Source organism: Vollenhovia emeryi, unplaced genomic scaffold (genome assembly GCF_000949405.1).
Source record: "Vollenhovia emeryi isolate VEMERY1.0 unplaced genomic scaffold, V.emery_V1.0 DF939170.1, whole genome shotgun sequence".
NCBI classification, from domain to species: domain Eukaryota; kingdom Metazoa; phylum Arthropoda; class Insecta; order Hymenoptera; family Formicidae; genus Vollenhovia; species Vollenhovia emeryi.
The window spans coordinates 681048-703540 of record NW_011967196.1 but is presented as its reverse complement, the minus strand read 5'-3'; the positions used below and the strand labels follow the sequence as shown (position 1 = coordinate 703540).

General features: G+C 40.6%; 1 protein-coding gene across 1 annotated transcript in view; it reads left to right on the top strand.

The window, feature by feature from the left end:
* The window catches only part of LOC105563863 (complexin), a 129118-nt gene that overhangs the window by 39047 nt on the left and 67578 nt on the right, over positions 1–22493 (top strand). Inside the window, exon 2 of the mRNA XM_012015815.1 lies at positions 1885–1984. Coding sequence (XP_011871205.1) covers positions 1930–1984 — 55 coding nt within the window. The 5' untranslated portion in view covers positions 1885–1929. The remainder of the gene's footprint in view (positions 1–1884; positions 1985–22493) is intronic.

The window sequence follows — 22493 nt, the reverse complement described above, 5'->3', positions numbered from 1 at the left end:
GGGATCGAGCTCCGTCCAGGTCGTCGCTGTCCTAACGAGGCATGCGCCTCGTTCTCTAAGATGAGAGATATACGTGTAACCCTTCTCTCTGTGCCTCTCTCTAAGAGGCACTTCGGCAAGCTCCCACTTTGACCCTTAGCGACGCGCAGCACGAAATTACATAGTGAAGCTATGTATGATGCAGATTTTGCATCCGTCTTGCTTTTTCTGACTCGCTTCTATACGTTCGCAAAGATAAATATTCATTCAATATTTGATCAGTAATCTTACATATTTTCTTTCAAGATATTACGTATCTGCAGTGCGCTCGTGTCTATCTTATTGATTAACTCAAGTCGGAGGCCACGAAATTTGCAATGATAATTACCGTGCTTTCTCAATTTTATTTATAACATAAACTTACTTACATTCTTGCAAGAATTAAAGTCAGAAGTGTCGCATATATCGTCGGTGCTACACGAGATAAATTGCGGCTCGAGAAAATCTCTTGGAGCAGGAGTGCGTCAATAAAAAAAAAAAAAAAGTGTGTACACGTGGGTAGCAACCCTCTGTCACTCATTGCTGGGGCATAAATTGTCGCGTGTTGTTGGAAAATCACGGAGGTCGGCGGTTGGGAAACAGGCGCCGAGACGTCTCGACGCCGTTTCACTGGCGTCGTCTTCTCCAGGCTCCGGTTTTCTTCCTCTCCCTACCTCTCTTGTCTATCCCCCTTATATTTCTCTATTGATCCCTTCTTTCATCGTTCCGAACTATCTCCACCGGCCATATTGTGTTATGTAATTACAAAGGATGCGATAATACGCGTATCAAGTTTAGGATTCCCATTTTCTCTCCGACATAAGCAAGTTTAGAAAGAAAAAAACGTTAATCTGTGTAGGAACCTTTCAGCAGATACAATTACTGTGACGCAACGTTTATTTTATATACTGTGAAATTTCATATATGAAATATGAAATGTCAACGTAACGGAACAGGAAAGGCTACTTCCGATACTGTGCGCGACGTGTGAGTATGACATAAGATTAAAATACTTTCGTCGACGGGCATCAAGGGCAACATCATCTCTTGGGAAGCGTATTTCATTTCAACGCTGAGGCACAAAGTTGGAAAAGAAAATATATACACGTATTATACGAGAAAGTTGTTACGCTTTTCATAACCGTAAAAACCTATTTCGATGAGTTAAATAGTAAATTACTGCAGATTTCTGGTTTAAAGATCGCAGAGGTCTGTCAGACCGTAAATCAAGTAATTATCAAATAAATAAAAACTAAAGAAAATTGATAAATTGAAATTCAGATTAATGTAATAAAAAGTAAGAGCGATAATTAAAAGGAGGAATCGTTTACTTAAATACTAAGTAAACTAAATTATTCGCAAACACAAACTCTTGGCTGCAGTACTACTGATAAATTAAAGGAATACTTTATTAAAAGAAATATTACTCATAAAAGATTAAATGGAAGAACTAAATTCAAGTAAGAATAAAATGCAGTCGTGAGCGGAAGATTAAAAATTACCTAATTAAAAAACAAGAAATATATATATATAGTTTACTCGGAGAAAAATTTAATAATCAGCGGTGATTAAAATAACAAACTTTACATAAAACCTTATGACAAACTGTTTCGCGTGCAATTCATAAAAAAAAAAATACAACCGGAAACGTAGCTATGAAACAAGGAGATTCGCCACTTTATAAAGATCACTTTTAAATAATCAATTGTAAATCAATTATACGAGAACAACGTGGGAGTAAAAATAAAAAGATAATAGTTAGCTATGATAAATAATTAATATACAAAATACACAGATAAAGTATACGAATACTTTAGTGGAACGATGAAAGACATAAAATAATTATACTTAAATTTTTGTTTACAGGTTTCCGTGACTTTGATAGCGGTGCGATAATCACAGAGTAACAAAATGGCTGCGTTTGTGGCGAAGCAGATGGTCGGGAACAAGCTCAATGCGGTTAAAGGTAAGTGATTAAAAAGAAAAAAAAAACCGTTTTCCTCCCTCGCTTGTATCGCAAATAATTGTTTTAACGACAAAAGCCTATCAGCTAATTTATTTTTCATCTCCTCGATCCGAATTATATTTCGTGGCATCTTTTATATCTTACGTATATAAATTGAATCCAGCTATCATCTAAACGAAGAAAATAAACTGTAGTCTTCAATGCGTCTGTAAAAATCCGAAAATGCGAGTATTTCAGGCTAAACGTTTTATCGCGATCACGAACGCCGCTTCCACGATAAAATTCAATCGTAACTGTAAAAGGAAACGCTTTAAAGACTCCTCGGAATTCCTTTCTATCCCCGCCAGTTTCAGCGAGACGTGACTCGCTGCAAATTTGTTTGCCGCCATCTTGGATAGACTCCGAGCGGAACATTAGACCACTCGATTATTTGACATGAAGTATTATTCAATTTACCTTTTTTTTTTCGGTGGAAAAAAGATGAGAATTAAAAAAATTATTATAGACATTGTTTGCTTAGGTATTTTCTGTCCGCTCCGGACGAGATCGTCCGCTTAAAACGTGATGTACGTGGTGACCGGGTAGTCCGAAATCTTTGAGAAAGAGTAAAAAGTACAACGTGTTGAGCAGCGTTATGCTTGGCACGTTGTGTATCAGCACGTTTCGTTTATGCAATTATCGTAAAACCGGATGGATCAACGTGCAACTACCGTGGCAGTCCTCGCAGCTATTACGCCCCCGCGCGAGCATCTGCAGTAAAATTGCACTATCTTCGCATACGCGCTTAGACTTCGCCCGTACGGAGCCCCCGTTCGTGTTTATCGTTGTATTGGAACTATTATGTTTCGGAAATTTCCCATACGGTTAATTTCCCCGTTGTACAACGTTTAAAGCATTTTCGCTACGAATACATCATTCAGTACAGAGCTTTCCAAAATGCGCAGAGTGCCACTTTTAGCAGTCGAGTACGCGAAAGCATGATAAAAAATGCAAAATTTTAACCGCAACGTGGAACACGATACGTGATGTGGAGATATTCGATATGAATATTGTTTCTGTCTCGTTTTTCGCCCCGTAACAAACAAACGTGCGCATCTGTCCGCGGCAACAGCGGCCGCGGCAGAATCCGAGTCTCCGCGAGATGTTGCTGATTGTCGATTAGCGATTATTTTTACGTCAGTATGAAAATTGCCGCTTTGAAATTCCGACCGCAGTGGCGGCTGGAAGTTGGGTGGAAATGATAGAGAGACGTGTACCCGCGAGAGACGAATCGCGACGCCGCGTTCGTTCGTTCGCGTCTAGGATGTCGCCGGATTGAACGATGGCCGGCAATAAAACTTCTGTCATTAAGCAAAAGTTTCAGCTTTCGTGTGCGACGAAGCGGGGAAGCGTGTCGCGGGGAATCCATAATGGGGAAAGCGGGGGGAAATGGGGACCTTCCTCACAAATCGCGAACTCGACGTCTACTTTGAATTCTTCGTCCATTTGAGAAATGGCGAGGGTGGAGTTTTATATAAAATGGAATAGATGGACATGACGTAGAGCAGTAAACTTCCTTCCCCTTTGTGTGTTTCGGGAAAACTTTCTCTCGCTCTTTCGAAATGCTCAACAAAACAGAGGTGGGCCAACAATATAAAGTTTTTATAAGAGAGTTTAGCATGCAAATGTAGAATGTATATACGCGTATTTATAAATACATATATATATGTGTGTGTGCATTTTTACATACATATTATAGAAACAATATGTACGGAGGTAAAGAAAATATAAGAATAAAGCTGAATCGCGAACAAACGCGACAGTGATTAAAAGGGGAAAGGCAAATTAAGGACGGATGGAAGAGAAGAATCGGCAACCCAGACCTCAATTGCAGCAGCCGGGTTCAATGAAAGCCCACGACGGTTTTGCAAACCGAGCCGCATTTAGAAGTTTGGGTCGCGCGAGTCGTCGCTCTCTTCCCTTTCCCTCCCGTGCCCTTTACGCTAAAGTTCCAGCAGCTTTTTCGCGTTGCCCACGTAGGTTAATTGAAATCCCGCTAATCGATCGACCGCGACCTATGGTACCGAAACCTAACTACGGCGAATCGATGAAGTGCCGAAACGAAAGGGAGATAGATGGATGAGATTTCCCGACAAGAGAGCGCAGGGCGAAATTGAATTGTTTTTCATATAATTGTTTTCCCCTTTTAAAGATTTATCGACTCTACTAACTTGCCGCAACTTTTCACTTCTCAACGTTAAGCAGTTGATCCGATAACGACGCGTATTACCGGACTTTGGCGAGCACTGTACTTGAATTAATGACGGTGTTTATTATGGGCATTACCATTCAATCGATGAACTGGACTAGCCGACGATATCGCGATGTGACAGACAATCGGCCCAATTAATTATGCGCTTCGTGATTTATTCGAGGGGACAGCCCAGGCAGTTCGGGCGAATCATCGTAATAGCGCGGCTGTCCCTCATACCCTCGACAGAAATGCGTTTTCGAAAATAATGCGGTTCGCGATCGTCGGAAATGGAGACCGAGAAGCGCCCCCCGAGAAACGCCCGTAGTTACAAGTCGTCGCGTCGTACCGTCGCAATTCGGCAGAAATTTTCCGGATAATTTCGACCGCGCGCAGCATACAGAGATCGTAATTTATGCCCCAAACACAATTACGCGGTTGTCTCGGATAATTAGTGTAACGATGTCACACACTCGCACCAGGCAGGATACCTTAATTGCGGAACTTTCGCTCGTCGTTAACGATTTCCTCGCGCGCGATATACTTGTTGCGATACAATTACTTCTGAGAGCTGGGACAGCATCGATCGTATCGGACGATTTCACTAAGAGCCGTTCCTGAGATTACGCGCTGCCGGATTTTCAAATTGATAATTTGATCCAAGTAATTCACTCGAAATGTGCCCGGTTTTTCAAACGCACACCCTCTAGGCGTGGCGTTTTTTTTTCTCCGCGGTAAATTTCGAGCGGGCTCAATTTAAAATTGACGTTCAAGGTCCATTTCTCGGGGATATTTAACGTCGGAGAGTGGAAAATTGCGGGGAAACGATGGAACTCTGACATAAAGTAATTCGTATCGCGATATTTTCCACAATAACATCAGAATTTTAAGTAACGTGTCAATATAATACAAGTCAATTTAGTAATTAAATATTTGACGTTCCTGCATTTGCAAATTATTCGTTAAACGTAGAATATTATTGATAAAATGCGGGAGCGAATGCGCCGTCGTCGATTAAATGAATAAACGTTTAAAGATTCGTTAGTTAATTGGATTGGATTTCATTAAATGAAAAAAAAATATCGATGCCGCGTCTCTGTGTTTCGCATACCGGGCAAATTTTACATTTCTTTTGCTGCGATGCCGTTTAATGTTGATAAAAAATTTAACCCGACAAAATTACTAACGAATGACCACTGTCCCGTTATCCGGCAGTGCATCTACTTTAATTGAAGTCTCGTTTCGTAATATTCGACTAACGATTTGTCATGTGATAGGGGAACGAAAACGAGGAACGTATGGCGGTGCAATCTGTCGGAGAAACGAGCAAAAAAGCTCGATATATTTCGTGCTTGCGTTTTTGCGGTTGGTCGTACCTCCGATCGATCGTTCCAGTTTTGGCTCGTTAAAAATCTCATAGGGGATTTTTACAAGAAATAACTCCGTTACGGCGAGAAGGGGGGGGAATAGAGGAGGATCTTAACGCGAGCAACGACGCGAGATTCCATAATTTTCAACTGCTTAACTGGGAAATTCTTGCTGCCCCGGTTATTGGCATTTCTTTCTTTATTAAGATCTGATCTGCAATAATCGAGTCGCGTCATTTTCGTGATATTCTATTAGGCTTCATCGCGCGACTTATTCCCCGGTATTAAAAATGTCGATTACCAATGCTAAAAATACGATGAGATGGAATTTCTCATATTGCAAACTTTTTATCGGGCGTACATTACGCGGAAGTTCCATCTGAAACGCACCGCTTTTTTCCGCGGCGGTATTGAAATTTTCGCCGCCATTGCCGGCGACCGAGTTACGTGCACTTCTATGCGCGTCGATTTATAGCGATTCTGCATTACATACGGCCGCTGCGTTTAGCGATATTTAATTAAATCCCGTCTGGTAGGCGGAAACTTCTGTCGATAGTTCGGAACAGTTTGCAACCACTCTTACCACGGCCATCGGCCACGGCTCGCGCCATGAATGGTCACGTGGGCACAAAACCGTTATTTAGAAAGCCGATCAGAATGCTCAGATAATATGCGAGTCACTTTGCGCAACGAGGGAAATTCACACCGGACAAAAAATACGAGACGCGCAGGGGCTCTGATAGAGAGGGTCGGAGCGGGGGAAAAAAGAGATACACGCTTCAGCAAACGGAAATCAAATTTTTGCGCGTACTACGTATAAAATTGACTTTTAACAAGACAGTTCGATACAAAAGGCACAAAAGCGAGGGATGTACGCGCAGAAAGTGAGGCGTCAATAAAGCTACTGTAAAATGTGCGGTAAAAACACGGCAATCGAAATGTACACGGGGGGGGGGGGGGAAATGTAGCCGCCGTAGCTAAAAACTACACGTGGCAACTACATTTCAGTTATGTAAAATATGGACGGCTAATATTTAGTTGTGACAGCTGAATATTTTTCTACTGTGCCTATTGGGCGCGAGAGCAAACCGTTTGCTGTGCTTTCGAAATTCACAGTTACGGCAGCGAAATATTTTTGGCAAACCATGATTAGCTGTGGTAGCGAGAACACTTTTTTTCAACGTAAATAGACCGAATTAACGCCACCACGGTTTGTACCAATAAATAGGTTTGCAGCAACACGGCTTTTTACAATGCGATGTCTTATTCAGTAGCGTAGCCGAGTTCGCTGTCGCGATGCGACGAGTTTTCCTTCACCTTTTATACATAATTTCATTAGAAGGGTCGGGTTAGTTTCATAAGCGTAGCAAAAACGCGAATAAGGAAAGAAATGTAAGGAATATGATAGGCTACAGAGGCTTGGAAATTTAATCAACTCTTTCTCCCCCCCCCCCTCCTCTCTCTCCAATAATGCATCTTCTCCTTTCTTCCTTCCCCCCCCCCCCCGGGGCCTCGCGTTTGTTTCGCTGCATATTTTATATATTAGTTCTATTATTTTTAACTCAAAATAATGAAAATTCTTTCCCCCACTTTTACAAAAAAATATACCATTCTGGATTGGAAGTTAGCTGACGAACAAATGGTAGGCCATTCGACTCCGTCTGAATAATCTGAAAGATACTTTATCCGATGTTATACGAGAGAAATAAGTTATCAAAATCTTTCATGTGTACACAGTATTTTCGAAGCTATCCTGGTACATCCACGTGACCGTCTACCGAGTGTAACTTATAAAAAATATTGCTACGTATTATTACTTCCGACACTGCTGAGTGAGACATATGTAGGGAGATTTCGAGTCATCCTTATGGCACAGTAGCATCGTGGCAGGGCTTGAAATGAGGTAATTTATATTGGGATCTCCTATACCGGCAGAATTCAGGAGCGTATATTGAGACCTTTTGTCTGAATAAACCTAAAAAGGACTGTGCTAGCCTGGCGATTCTGAGTGAAGAATGTAAGAGGAGATCCCGTTCCGTTGTAGCTCGCAAAATGGACCGTAATGATGACGTGTTGGCAGTTAAAGCCAACTACATTTCGCCGGAGCGCAATCGTGTTTGCAAATGTCGCATCGAACTCTAATCTCGTTCCCTCTCGTTCAAACTCGAGCTATATATTGTCCACGATATTTTAACTTTGAAAGTTTAAGCGGATTAAGCACGTAATAATTTCCAGGGCTGTTACTCTCGACTATAAGCGAGAATAATTTTCTCTACGATCTACTTGCAAATCGTACTTTTAAAGCTTCTGTTTACGTAAGAATTATTTCTGTTTGATACGCCTCAAATATATGCTAAATGTTGGCCGCAACTTAGTTTCTTGTCATCGTTTTTTTGTTCCGCGAACTGCAAGGTTCGCGGGAGACTTTCTAGACCAAGCTATACATTCTGAGAGCAAGGAACAAAGAAAAAAATCGAGGCAAAATCGACAACTACGGGAGCGAACGAAGATGAGAATATTAAAGTCGACAGAGAGAGAGAGAGAGAGAAAGCCTCTGGTGAGAAGTTTACGGAGGCGGTAGGATTTTGCTCGATCGAACGTCGTTGATCCCGTGAGTTTGCTGCGCGACCATCGTAGATAACTAATACCAGGATAATGGAACGCCAGGATTTCGGAGGAACTTTAGTTAATTAACATAACTCGTTAGTCAACGATAATAACCGAGTGAAATTTGGAAGTACGGAAAAAGATTCGAAAGTTTAAAAAAAATTCTACAAAGTAGAGAGAAGAGAGAGAGAGAGAGAGAGAGAGAGAGAGAGAGAGAGAGAGAGAGAGAGAGAGAGAGAGAGAGAGAGAGAGAAGAAAATATGAAGATAATCCATTTTTCACTTAAAAATATTATTAACTTCAATCTGATCCTTAATAGGTATGAAAAAATGCCCGCCTATATTAGCGTCCACTTGAGCTAATCATTCTTCAAACAGCCAATACAATGGAAACACGGCGAGACAGCTGTCGGATCGTCGGTAAACGAAAATATTGAACGATACCATCATGACCGCCGCCGCGATTATGCTAATTGCAGTAGCAGCGATCACTCTGCGTGACAGCGATGGTGAATCGATCGATCGTTCTGGTGCGGCTAGGTAGTATTAATTAATTGGATGCCACTAATTCGGTCAGATCATTTGCATGGCACGATATAATTGCAAACGCGAGAGCAATAAAATATGGAATTTAGACGACACGTACACTAGGATAGCATCGATATGCTCAGCTGCTAAATAATATTAATTAAATTAAGCTCTGTGACACGCGAGACTTTTCTGTCGACGTACAATTAATTGCACATGCTTCACCGCCTCATGCCATAAAATGAGAAAAATACCATAAGATGCCCGTTTGAGCACGAGTGTGTGGAACGAAACTAATTGTAGAGGAAGGTTCTCTATTATGAGATAGGATTCTAATATGAGATAGCAGGTTTTCAACGTGCAAATTCAATCACAAATCTTTTTATCGCAACGATTACACGTTCCAACAATCAGTTTTCCACTAAACAGCTTTCGCTCCAAGGACAATAAACTCATGTGGAATCAATAGATGGTGCTAATTAATTTAGCAGAAACTCCGCTGTCGCATATTAGCAGCCTATCTCATAAGAGGGGACTTTCTTCTACTAATTGTTCAAAATCGTTATTTACAATTGATTTCCATAGTAATCTCTCTATGTATTTTTTTCATTTTCAAGATATCTTGTTTAGACACACTATAAAAATTGTGAGGCTCTGAATTTAGTAAGAATTGAAGTGATTCTTGTAAAAACTAGTAAAAATTTTAATAATTTAAAATACAATTCCTTGGAGATTATACTTTGTCATTTAATTTTTCACACTCGATTAGTACATATTGCACTTTTTTACAATTTTTTTTAAAAAGCAAAACTTATATTTTCGCAAATAAAATAATTTGCGACGCAGTGAGGAGTTTTTGTACACGCGAGCGACATTCAAAGGGCTAAGAACTTAATCGATGCATAAACTGCTTTAGGCCACAGCCGCATACCACACTGGTTTACTTGACAAGTCAACCGGAAGTTCCTTTTGACCCCGATGGGTCAGCGGAGTGAACCTGCGAGGTTCTGCATGTATGATCCGAATTTCCAGCTCGAGTACCACCCTAATCGCGTGATTAATGACTCTATTGTTTTTAAATCAAGTATCTAACACACACATATATATAGTACATATTTTTTTATCAAAAAAATTCCATCAGTAGTACAGAAATTATTTGACTTGTAACTCGAGAAAAGATGCAACTTGGACAAAAGATGATGCCTTTTCATTCTTCAATAAAGAGATTCTTATACCTCTATTCTAAAATCGTTAACTATCTCGTATATACAGCAACATATACCGCGGTTCACTGACGATCTATAATTTATACGTTTCCCTCGTCCAAAAATTTAATTTGCTAGTATGCGTAATTTCGAGATTCAATGCGCCATAAATTCACGAATTAATGAGACTCCCCACTTGCGATATTCGATCAATTTCAAAATAATTAATCATTTTCATCGCGTCGCGATATTAAGGCATCACGGTCGCCGAGCCATTATCTCGATTCCCGACGTGGCATTTCTCACACTTCGGCATCGCTGGCGCGCAATTTTCAGCTCTAAACGAAGCTCCCCCCTGCGTGCCATTCTCAGCCTTTCTCCACCCTCCTCTTCTTATCCGTGCGCAGGCTATATTAAGGATTCCACGACGATAGTGGTCGTGGATGACGATAGGTCCCTCTCGCTCTCCCACCCTATCCACCCACCAGACTCGAAATGCAGCAGCGATGCTGTTAAATGAGCATTCAACGCATTCAATTCCGCCATCTTGCCCCCTTTCGACGTCTTCCGCCACTCGGAAAAATGTCAGCTGATGTGCATGACGCTTTATTAAGTTTGAATTGCAGCGTGGAATAGGATCTCACCGTCGCGCCGTCGCCGCAACCGCTCGTCGAACGAATTAGAAAAGCCGTTTCTCGAACCGGCGGCGGAAGTGGATGAGAGGAGCGGAAAGTCGAAAGAAGAAAAAAGGGAAGAAGAATCGGCTGAGAACCGTGCCTATCTTGAGTCGCTATCTCGCAAATTGCTTCTGGCCCTTCCAGAGACATCCGTCTTCGGCCAGGAACAATCCCTGACTACGCTTACGTACCTCAATTTTTTTACGAGAGGATCCCCGATAGGACGATTCGAGCCTTTTGTCGACTACTTCCCCGCAGATCTGACTTACAATCTTTATCTTTTTGCGTTCGTCACGCCGTGCGTCGTCGACCGCGGCTCACGATAGAGAAATTTTATACATTACTTATTATTATTTTATATCATAAAATAATGACGTGTATCAAACATTACGATATACAAAATGGTTTACGTAATACGGTAAAATATGTAACGTGTCTTGTGCTGTGTCCATTAAAAAAAAAAGATGGAGAAAGAGAGGTATTCGTTTGTTATTTATTCAGAACGAATGACAATGTGGATTGAAGGATTAAGGCACGTGTCGAACGTAGGTTTTATGCTTTTACCGGTGAGAGATAAATGTTAGGAAAATCGAAAAAGAATGTCGCATATACATGATGAGATTTTAACGGCTTCTCTCAACGCCATTAGCGCCGCTGACTAGCGCTTTTATTGCCAGTATTAAACGTGTGACGTAAAAATTATACCGTAATAATAGTTTATTTTGCTTCTTTAGAGGTTTTATTAATCTCCTATAAGCTGCCGCGTTTAAATGAACAATAGAGCCGCATTGTAGAAACAATTACGTCCGTATTGGTTTGCGGTAAGACTTAAATAAATTGGTGCTGTATTGCGCAAAAAAAAACTGGGCAAGAATAGCTCATTTAATAGCATTTTACGCGATTTTTAATCCTCGGTTACTTGCACGCTGCTTGTTCGCGTTTTTATTCGCGCAACAATAATCCATTTTCCTCTCGGATCAATAAAATATTAAACGCGACGATTCACATTAGAGAGCGATGTTACACGCCCCGGTGATACGAAATTCTGCGCGCTGTAGAAAAACCCTCGCTGCGATGTCGCTTATTATTTCATTAGGTTTGGCGAACACGCGAAATCGAAGCTGCGCTTCTTACCTGACCTTTTGGCCGTCGTTGCATTAATAATGCGAAGGATCGCGAGGCCGCGCCTTTATTCCTCGCCCAGGCTGTTTCCTAACATCCTTTGAATGTTTCAATATTTCAAAAAAGTTCCCTCACTGCGAGAAACAATAGCCTCTATTATCCTGTATTATGGATTGCCGGCAACAACTTTGTGCGAGGGTTCAGCTTCCATCGAATTTCTGCAACTTTGCCATTTCCGTCTTACAGTTCGTTTATATTTTGCAAACTTTCTTCTCCCCTGTTTCTCGTTTTTCATGTAACAATTGCTCGCTATTATATCGCCTATAAAGTCCGCGCGAGTGCACTTTATATTACGATACAAAATAACAATTGTCTTTGAGAAGAGAGCGAGGAAACGATCGCGGTAATAATCAACATTTCATACCTTAGGGTTCACTCTATAATTTGCGTCAAAATTCACGAAGCAACTCTGTTTACAATCCCGTGCGCCGTGTAATACGAAAATCATTGGAAAAATCACAATGCAAACACATATAAAATATACGCACGTTAAACACTGTATACATTAAAGTCTGCTACATGTCAAATTATAAATAGAATTCTATTTCGAAGTCTGACGCAGGCGACAATTAAAAATAATATGAGCTCACGATATACATATACGCTTTTTTCCGTATCAGTTTAAACAAATTAAATCACGTGATTAAATATGACAGAAATGGCCAATATTGGGAAGGAACGTGGACCTTTTTGGCAGTCTTTAAACTTGATTTTGTTACGTTACACGACGGACGCGTTCGATCCTATTTTTACGCTTCACTCCCCTCCGGAGCGAAGCATACGCGGCTAGAAAGAGCGCGAGTCTTTATCTTTGTGTAACAAAAACACAATGCCGTAATCAAGTGGCAACCACAGGAGGTTCCCCACATCGCACCTAGAATTACTCTACGTTACTCGTGGGCATGCATCGCGCGCCACTACTAATTACGAAGTCGCCCGACGAAGATATTTTCGCAGAATTGGCGTCCTGAATCACGCTGACGCTACGTCCCTTCTAATTGAAATAATGGCCATGCTTACGAGACAGAACTCTTGAGGCTCGCGAGCATTCTCTATTATCGGTCGCGTATTATTATAGATTGACATATGAGTATTTTATATATTTCTACACTGAAAAAAATTTCTGGTTGAATATGGACGAATCAGATAATTCCTTTAGGATTTACCAGAATTCCTTTAGGATTTACCAGAATTCCTTTAGGATTTACCAGAATTCCTGTAATCCTACAGAATTTCTGAAGGATTACCATTCAGAATTTACCAGAATTTCTGTAGGATTATAGGAATTCTGGTAAATCCTAAAGGAATTCTGGTAAATCCTAAAGGAATTATCTGATTCGTCCATATTCAACCAGAAATTTTTTTCAGTGTAAGATGAATATGGACGAATCAGATAATTCCTTTAGGATTTACCAGAATTCCTTTAGGATTTACCAGAATTCCTGTAATCCTACAGAAATTCTGGTAAATCCTAAAGGAATTCTGGTAAATCCTAAAGGAATTATCTGATTCGTCCATATTCAACCAGAAATGTTTTTCAGTGTAAGATGAATATGGACGAATCAGATAATTCCTTTAGGATTTACCAGAATTCCTTTAGGATTTACCAGAATTCCTGTAATTCTACAGAAATTTTGGTAAATCCTAAAGGAATTCTGGTAAATCCTAAAGGAATTATCTGATTCGTCCATATTCAACCAGAAATTTTTTTCAGTGTAATATAATTTAAAGCAAGTAATACAGCTTTTCAAGTAAGATCGAATCGATCTGCCCCTTGTCCGATTCACGTACTTATCTTACTTCGTTAGTACCTTCATAATAATTGCATGCAAAAGTACATATACGTGTATACGCATACGCCACGGATGAAAATTAATCGCGAAAATTGCGCGCAAGAATGCGCTATCATTAATAGCTTTTGGAATGATGGGAATTAATTACAAATGGCTGGTGGAGGAACGTAAAACTATTCGGACGGAATATTCTGATTTGACGTAATTAATGAAATATGATCACCACCGTCGCTCTCGTCGCTGGCAAGAGGGCACTTTATGATTCCGAACAATTGCGTATGGCGCGCTATCAGACTTGTAATTACCGAGAAACTCCGTGCTGTGCAGCGCTGTTTATATTTAGATGGATAACCGTTTGGTCCTTGCCTCGGTCTTGATATACAGTATTCAAAGCGTGTCGAAGACACTTTGATATATGACTCGTTATCGAATAAAGTCTCGACTCATGTAAACTAGGATTAGATTAATCGCTACTAGTTATTGCTCAACTAGTCAAATTATGCTCAGTTATTGATCGTTCTCGCTCAATTAATTCTTCGTCATCGTTGCACCGACGTTTTATCGGCTCCTTTTTCCATTAGATCCTGTAGACACCTCTGGAAGCATAACTAGTACCGACGGGGCGGTGGGAAAAACGTACAACTTTGACTTCCTCTCGTGACAGGTCGGTTAATCAAGTCCTGTCTTTCAAAAGCATCACTTCGACGGTGAAATATTAGTTGGCCTCATCGACCAATGGCCGAGAGACGGGTTTTTAAGAATGCCGTACCTACGTAAGGGCAGGCGGAAAGGGAGGGGACGTAATCGATACAAAAATAATACGGCGGGATAATGTGGTAATAATGAAGATAATGTCGTCGCTCATCATTCATTTCGATCTTGGATTAACGCTTTTACTCGGAATAACGCGAGTAAGGAGGGCGGAAATTGGCAAAGTAATATAGGTGGGACTGGGAGACGGGAATGCATTTTTCGCTTATAATATTGCTATACGAAAAGAAATTATAGAGATATGGAAGTGCATATAGAAATTATACTGCTAATAGATAAACATGGAATGCAATCTTCGATGAAATAATGACAGTCTGTGGAAATTGTCAGAATGCGGCTCGATCGAGCGAGTTTCAATTTGCCGAACTCTGATTGAATCTTGAAATAACGAGAATTGGACAGTCATCGCCCTGAAAAATGATCGTTTTCCGATGTACTAAACATGAAGGTACCGAAAATAGTAACGAAAAACAAATGCCACTGTAAATGCTGGGAAAGCACTCTTTCGCAAGTAATTACAACAACTCTTCATTAATCCTTCAATACCCAGACCTGTTATTATGTATTTAAAGATTCATTTCTGCGTGCATTTTTTAATGCACCTTTACGAATAGTTAATGGATTGTTAAAATGAATTAATAAATGTTAGAACGCGATGTTTAAGATGTCCATTTTATGGAAAGCGAGCTTTTAAAAACATTAACATTTAGTTAGTTAGTTGTTGCGAGAATTTACATTAAAAAATAAAACATCTCCATTATTTAGAGTGTACCATATTACAGTAAAGTAACATCTGTTTGAAAGCTGCATTTAGTTCAAAGTAGAGAAAAGGTATCGCCCTAATATTCGAGTTCTCTCATATTTGAGTTTCTGAAAATGTAAGAAAATCTTATTCGACACGTCCTTTTTACCCTTTCAACATAGGAATTATTCTATTCTCTCGGAAGTGCCATTTCAGAAAAGGGCAGCGAGTTTCGAACTTCGGAATGAAAGTATCTCGATGAAATTTGGCCTAATCACGAAGATAGAGCGCGGGGGTTTGCCCGGAAATGCCATGCGGTATTCTGATTTCGAGTCGGCGAGCGAGAACGGCTACGAAGTCGGAAATGCAGTCGGTTTAACGCGCCTATATTTATAGCGCGCGCGTATAGCTAGCGGTATAATGGATAGCGTTAACAGACCGCGCGAGCTATTGATTTCGGATTGTGGTCGGGCGCTGGTGGCTTTTGTTGCAAAGATTATAGTGCGCACACCGCTGGCCACCTCGTCGCCCTTCTCTCCTCTCCTTTCCCGCCATTTGCCACCCTTCGACCTTTCGAACCTGCCTATATCTACCTACTTGTCTACCTGCATTCCCATTACGACTTGCTCCCATGTTGTGACCGGCACGACAGTTATAATTGCCTCGTGTAAATCAATTCTTGTTTCTTTACGCCATTGTAAAAAGATTTCTCTAATTCGACTTTATAAAGACTCGGATCAACATTTCGAATGTACCGCATCTATAAATCTTTCCTACAAAGGCATTGGAGATCCACCGAATTACCAAGACGAAGCGCTCGAGAATCCAGCTATTGCAATTAAAGAAAAGCTCCCAGTTTTAGATCTATAGGTGCAAAATCCTGTAAATTTAAAGCTGAAAGCTTCTCTTTAATTGCATCTGTGGGCAACGATTCTCATTGCATTGCGTTCCTCAAAACCACAGGGTAGTTTCAGCATCCCCCCCCCCTCCCCTCTCCCTTCCTCAATCGGTTCACCTCTATTCCCGCCGCACTCTCTCCGCTTTCCTATAAAGTGTCTGCACAGTGATCGAACGTGAAGGACGATTGTAATTGGTTGGTGTAAACTCAGACAGCTTTCCCTCCTCCCCAGCAGTAAACTTTTCTCTTCCCAAATGATTGGCGGCAAGCTTGCACGCCGCTGTCGTTCGTGCTGGCAAACTTTGTCGGAAATAGCCACTTCCGGGACTTTCGGAAGTGTCCACGAAGAAGACGACTTTCCCAGTCTCAACGGTCGATGGAGATAAGACGTTCTCGTCTCCTTTTTAGACAAAATTTAAATATATTGAACCCAGTTGTATAATTGCGATTCGTATCTCACATAAAATCGCCACAACGAAGCATTTTCTATTTCACGTGGAGTAACATCAAACTAGACAAAAAATTCGTTCAATTTGATGTTCCTCCAGTGCGCTTTACAAATTAAGTTTCATAATTGATTTAAAAATATGTAACTACACACGATTAGCATCATTAATCGCATATTTAATCGGCACTACCTATCGGGCGACTGTAATCGATATAAAGCTTGGGGATTATTTTAATTATCGCACGCGAGTATGCAGAAATCGCAAACGCTCGCCCCGAAGCACGAATCGCGGCCATGAGTAAGTTATCGCCTAATGCATTTTACATTTCGCGCGCGTCGATGATCGATCGTCGAATGTCGTTCCTTCCGGTGGGTAGGTACGCACGTTAGTCCCGCGGGAATGCCGAGGGAAGCGGGATGATTGATCGGCTTGACTTGAATTATTCGGCTCGGACGTATCAATTGTCGAATAAAATTATACCAGATGGAGTGACCGACCGCGACACGCATCGTTCTCTCTAATTAATTCCATTCGACAATCATGTTTCATATGATTAGACCGCGATACCGCGCGGAGCGAGCTTTAATTCTAGAGAGAGAGAGAGAGAGAGAGAGAGACCCAGCACCGTATACAGATCTCTCAGAGTCCATTAAAATTTCCCAGAATTCACAGAGCGTTTAGAGTGCGATCTAATTTATTGGTTTTTAGAAAGTATCGATGATTATGGCGACGATGTACGTAACGAGGCGAATTCACTTTTTATATGGAAGTTAAATAACAAATTAATTTCGCCGACTTTCGAAAGTTAATATTGGGACACTTTGAAGAGTTAATTTAAACTTAAGTTTCCGAGTATTTCTTTCTTCTTCTTTTTTTTTATCTCCGTGACGTCTTTCCCGTGGCGGAAATTTCTGAGATAGTTAGTTGAGCAATACCGTCGTAGGACGTAGTCCATAAATGGAAGTCCTGCGATAGGGATAGGGTATAAATTTGCGTTCAGCTTGTTCATTACACGACTGTTTTATCGAATTGCTGTCATGTACAGGTACACGTAGACGCGACCGATAAATCTTGCGTCTCGGCTGCGAGTAGGCTATAAAGATTTTTCTCTATATACCCCGCGCTGAAAGGCTGAAAACGAATAGAGCGGAAATGTGTGATTAATTTACGATCACGACCAGATTGCGATCTCTTCTTTCGCTTGATTGGAGTTGAGATATCGTCGTGCTCGAATCGCGAGAGTGCCACGCGTCGTGGATCATTCCTATACGATTTAGACGCAGCGCCGTGAATGATACAACTGTAAAACTGAAGGTAGCGTAACATTTCCCAAAAAATTTCGTGCTCAGCAAATGTGTAAAGCACTTAAGATTTCTATCTGGCTACGGGATTTTCTTCAAGAATGATAACTAGCGCACGGATATCACTTTGAAACTGTTCGCAGAAAGGGCTCGTTAAAAGTTGCCTGTTGTTTCTCACGGCCTCATTCAGGCGATTTTAACGATGTGCGTTGCGCAGGATAAAATATCGCTGAGACAACTGCTAGCAAATCGATCTTATGCCGTGACTTCGAACTTCCGGCGCCGGTTATCCGCAGAAATTTCGTGCCGCGAGTCTCCGCCAGCTACTTCCCTTCGTTTGCAATAAAAGATACCGTTCGTTTATCGGAACATTTCCGTTCGTCTGCCGCTTCTGCCTGCAGTCGTGAATACGAGAACGTGAATATCCATAACGATACCAATGTCGGAAGAATCTTGAATAGTGCAAAATCCCTAGTGTGACGAAATTTACAAAGAAAGGTTTTTCTGTTTACGGATTCACCTTCGAACGTAATACGTCGAATTGTGTAATTGTTTTCAATTTTAGCTGTTTGCGTCTCAAGTAACACAATCTACTTTTCTTCCCAATTCTTCGGGGTCTAATGTCGCGGCCTATTTGCGACAGATCGCATGTATCTGGATTCCGAAACGCTTAGACGTTAGAATACGAACGAACGTAGAATCGGGTGATGTAGTTGTAGACAGGCTGGGCTAAGCAGATAATTGCGGACTTCTAGCAAGAAATCCTGCGGAGGAAACGAAGAAGAACGTTCTCTTGAGATCGTTCGCTCGCTAAGTAGTCGAGAGGCTTACGTCGGAAATTCCGTAATGGTTCTTCAGGTAGAACACGAGTATCCTCGACGAATATCCGAACTATGATAGCAGCCGAAGTGGAAGACCCCTTTGTCGGGTTAGAAAGACCGCCGAGGGACCGGATCGTAGCAATAATGTGAGGCACCTTCAAACGCAAAATATCGAATAGTTTCTTCAGATTTGCCGCTTATTTACACATGCGGTACACCTGCTTGTACACGTGTGTTTCATAAACGCGAGCAGAAAATTGATAAATTAATGTAAAATTAGTCGCGGATTTTCTCGCAATTCTCCAGACAGGAAGTTTTTCATTTGTACAAATCTATTATTCTAATTATATTAGTAAGTAGAATATTAATTGATCGATCGTCACTCGTTCTTTGTTTTATTTAATTATTAAAGTAAAATTCTACTGAAGTTACCCGGTATTTGTCAGATGAAATTTTTCATTGCCGTATATTTTTAAGCTGCTTCTAGACATTTCGAATATTTTGTTTTTTTTAGTTATCTATTTTGGTTATCAATTTATTTGCAATCTATTTTATATTAATACTAGATATTGCTCATGCGAAATTTTTCATTCACTTGGATTTTCATGGGTTGGATTTATGAACATTCTGCATATCTACTATCTAAAAATAGTATCTTTTTTAAAGCCCTCGACCTCAATAGCTGTAATAGAATAACCGGCGTAAGCGCTTTTTCCTGTCGCCATGTTTTGAGTGTCATACGAAAAAGAACAATGTATATTGTGACAGAAATTGTAAAAATTTTATTCTCAAAAGGATTTAATATCCGTGGTTCGTATTTTCCGAAGACCAATTGTTTCTTTGATATATTCAAAATATTTAGATTCACCTATCAGAGGTATTCCATATTAAAAATTCAACGTTTAGAACACATTGAAATATTGCGTGAGAAATATGTCTAAACGTATATACGTTAATAAGCTTATTTTATCAAATACATAGGAAATTATTTTGGGGGAAAAAAATGCAGATAATCTCCGGCAGACACCAGTTTTGCGGAATAAGAAAGTAATGCAATAAGCCGTGGTAAAATGGCACCGTAAAAGCGCCGTACTCTGTGCCATTCGCTTACCGTACTCGCCCTGCGCGAGTTCACCTTCCGGAATTAACTAAAAGAAAGCATAATAAAGACGAGCTATGATAACACTTATCGGAGGCACTGAGCACCCCCGTAAATTGTGATAAAGTCCAGCTACCTCCGCCTATCCCTATTCACCTTTAGTAGACCACACTCGACGACCCTCGCAATTTCGGCGCGTTTCGTGTGTAATTTCGGCCAGTGATATTATCTCAAACGAGGATCTTTGCGACCCAAATAACGCCGGAGAAGAAAGCCTTACGTGACAAGAAAGATGTACGAATCGCATCTTTTGCCTATTAATTCTTTTCTAGATAAATCGAATCTTTCAGCACGGAATTATACAGCGAGTGCTAAAAGGCAAGGTTGCGAACGCGCAGTATTTTCTAATTTAAATAAAATTACAGACCATATAGATAGTCAGAGTTTCAAACAAAGGAAATTTCTAATTAAATTCCCACTCAACTTCGAGGAACGAGACAAATATATTTTTAAAAAATTCTGATTCCATTCCAAAATTAAAAGTTTCAAATTAAAATTGTTTCTGATTCAATATCGATTCATCTGCAGACTGACGCGTATTTGATAAAACTCCGATTTAATTTTAGGATGGAATAATGCTCTTATAAAATATTTTCTGTTCTGCGGAGTCTTTTAATTCGGTGTATTTAAATTTTTATTGAATATCGCTACATAGATGTAGTAGCACAACATTGTAATATTAACACTATTATCGGAGAAAATTTCTGGAATTTAAGAATTGAGGTCGCGATTCGATTTTTCAAATCCTCTCTTATGCAAAAACCGCAAAAGAATACGACAAACAGCAGAGACTTTGAACGTGAAAATATTTGCGTGCTCTTGTCGTAATGCGAGAACTCGCGTTAATAGGGAAATTCTATCAAGCGACACAGATACAACGACGAAGAGTTACGTGTTCCTGTTGAGGCTAGGATTAAAAGTCGAATACAGGATTGTGGAAGTTTAACGGCGTCGTCGACACGCCGCAATGAAAAGTTAGAGGCGGCTGGTATCAGGTTGCGCCTCGTGGTTGCCCGAATTTGCGAGGGGGTTTCTTGCTCTCTCTCGAAATACGAAACTTTACAGACAGCGGATAACGGCAGCTAGACTTCGCTCCGGGAAAGGTTATCCGCTGTCTTCCGCGATATTTCGCTCAACTTGAATCACAGATATTCTTGATATAAGGTGATTCGGACGCTATCTTATCGTGGCTATCGTTTTATATTACGAATATGCGAAACCTTTCATTTAATACGTTGAAAAAATGGGCCGGAGACGTAACAGACTGTGGGATTCGGAAAAATAGCTCTTCTATTATGAATTGCAGAATTTAGATCATCGAGTACGCACATTCGTGAAGATAATTTGCATTTTCGAAACAGAACATTCTGTCTTTATCGAGGAAATTTCATGTAATGTCGCGCGTATCCGTCCAATCATGTGGAACGATACCGATAGTAGGAAGGAGGACTGCGAAAATGAAAACTATTCGCGCGTCGGCGACAGCAAAATGTCATATAAGAGTTGAAAAAATTTTCGGCGTATCTATGAATATACATGAAAGAGTAAAAAAATGTATTAAAATGCATGCTTTTTCAGTGGATACATTTTAATGTATAAAAATAAAAAAAATACAAAAAAAGAAGAAAAAAATAAATGAACGTTTGTTCAGATAATCTTAACGCGTTCCATATTATTTTGTTACACTTCATATGAGTTGCATTGCTTCTTCGTACGCAGTTAGTATAACGAGTTGACCTTATGATACAAGAAGTATTCTAAGGTCCTTAGAAGTCATCCGATTAGAAAAGCACAAGTTTAGCGTTATATTCTTGAAAATGGAGTTTGTAATGGAAAAATTTTATTCTACTTCGTATCTATCCTTTTTTTTTCACGAGAAATGTAAGTACACGCTTTTCGGTTATATTTCCAGCCTCGAAAACACGTATATTTAATCGAACGGAAAAAAAAAATTCAAAGTAAATCCGACGTGTAAAATCCACTAGTAATGCAATATTTATTTAAGAGAGAAAACAACCTTCCATCACAAAGGGAACGAGTCGACTCGCCGCTTCTCTTAAAACATTCGTAGACTTTCGCGTTGAAAAGTTGTTAGGCTGCGATCTTTAATGTTCCACCCGAGAAATGCGATTTTGATTATCAACGGTAGACTTGTTTTGAAGATAATCGTTACCCAGATAGCCAGGTCTGTCAGAACGGATCTCGTCAAATGCCCACTACAAAGTTTGAAGGCAGAAAGACGGCAGATTGCATGCAGGAACTGATATATTCGATACGCCGCCAGCGCATGTCGGCACAGAAATACAACAAAATCTGCTCACACATAACTGGACCTGCTCGGCTTCTGCCGACAATTTGTTGACAGCGGATGTTTTACAGACTCGCGCTGCCAAAACAAAAGCCAAATGCGGACGCAAGATGGCTATGGTTTTGACGTGGGCTTCTGACGAAACCGCTGCCAACCTGATGCCAATCTGCTAACATTTCGCCGACTGGGTAATTTGGGTTAGATCGGGGTGAAAAGATATTAATGAGAGCTTCCGTATTTGAGTCGGAATTGTCCAAAATGGCGATTATAACGTTCGTATTATCTCTCGGTATCTGATTTGCAACGCGCGCGTGCTTGCGGACCATATTTCGGAGAGAATTAGGACAACGGAGGGTGCCCCGCTCTCCCGCGTTATGTATCGCCGCTCCAATTACGTAGGATATCGAGTATTCCGTGTTCACGGGATTCACCACTCAAGCACGAAGCCACCCGTCGATTCTCGCGAGATATA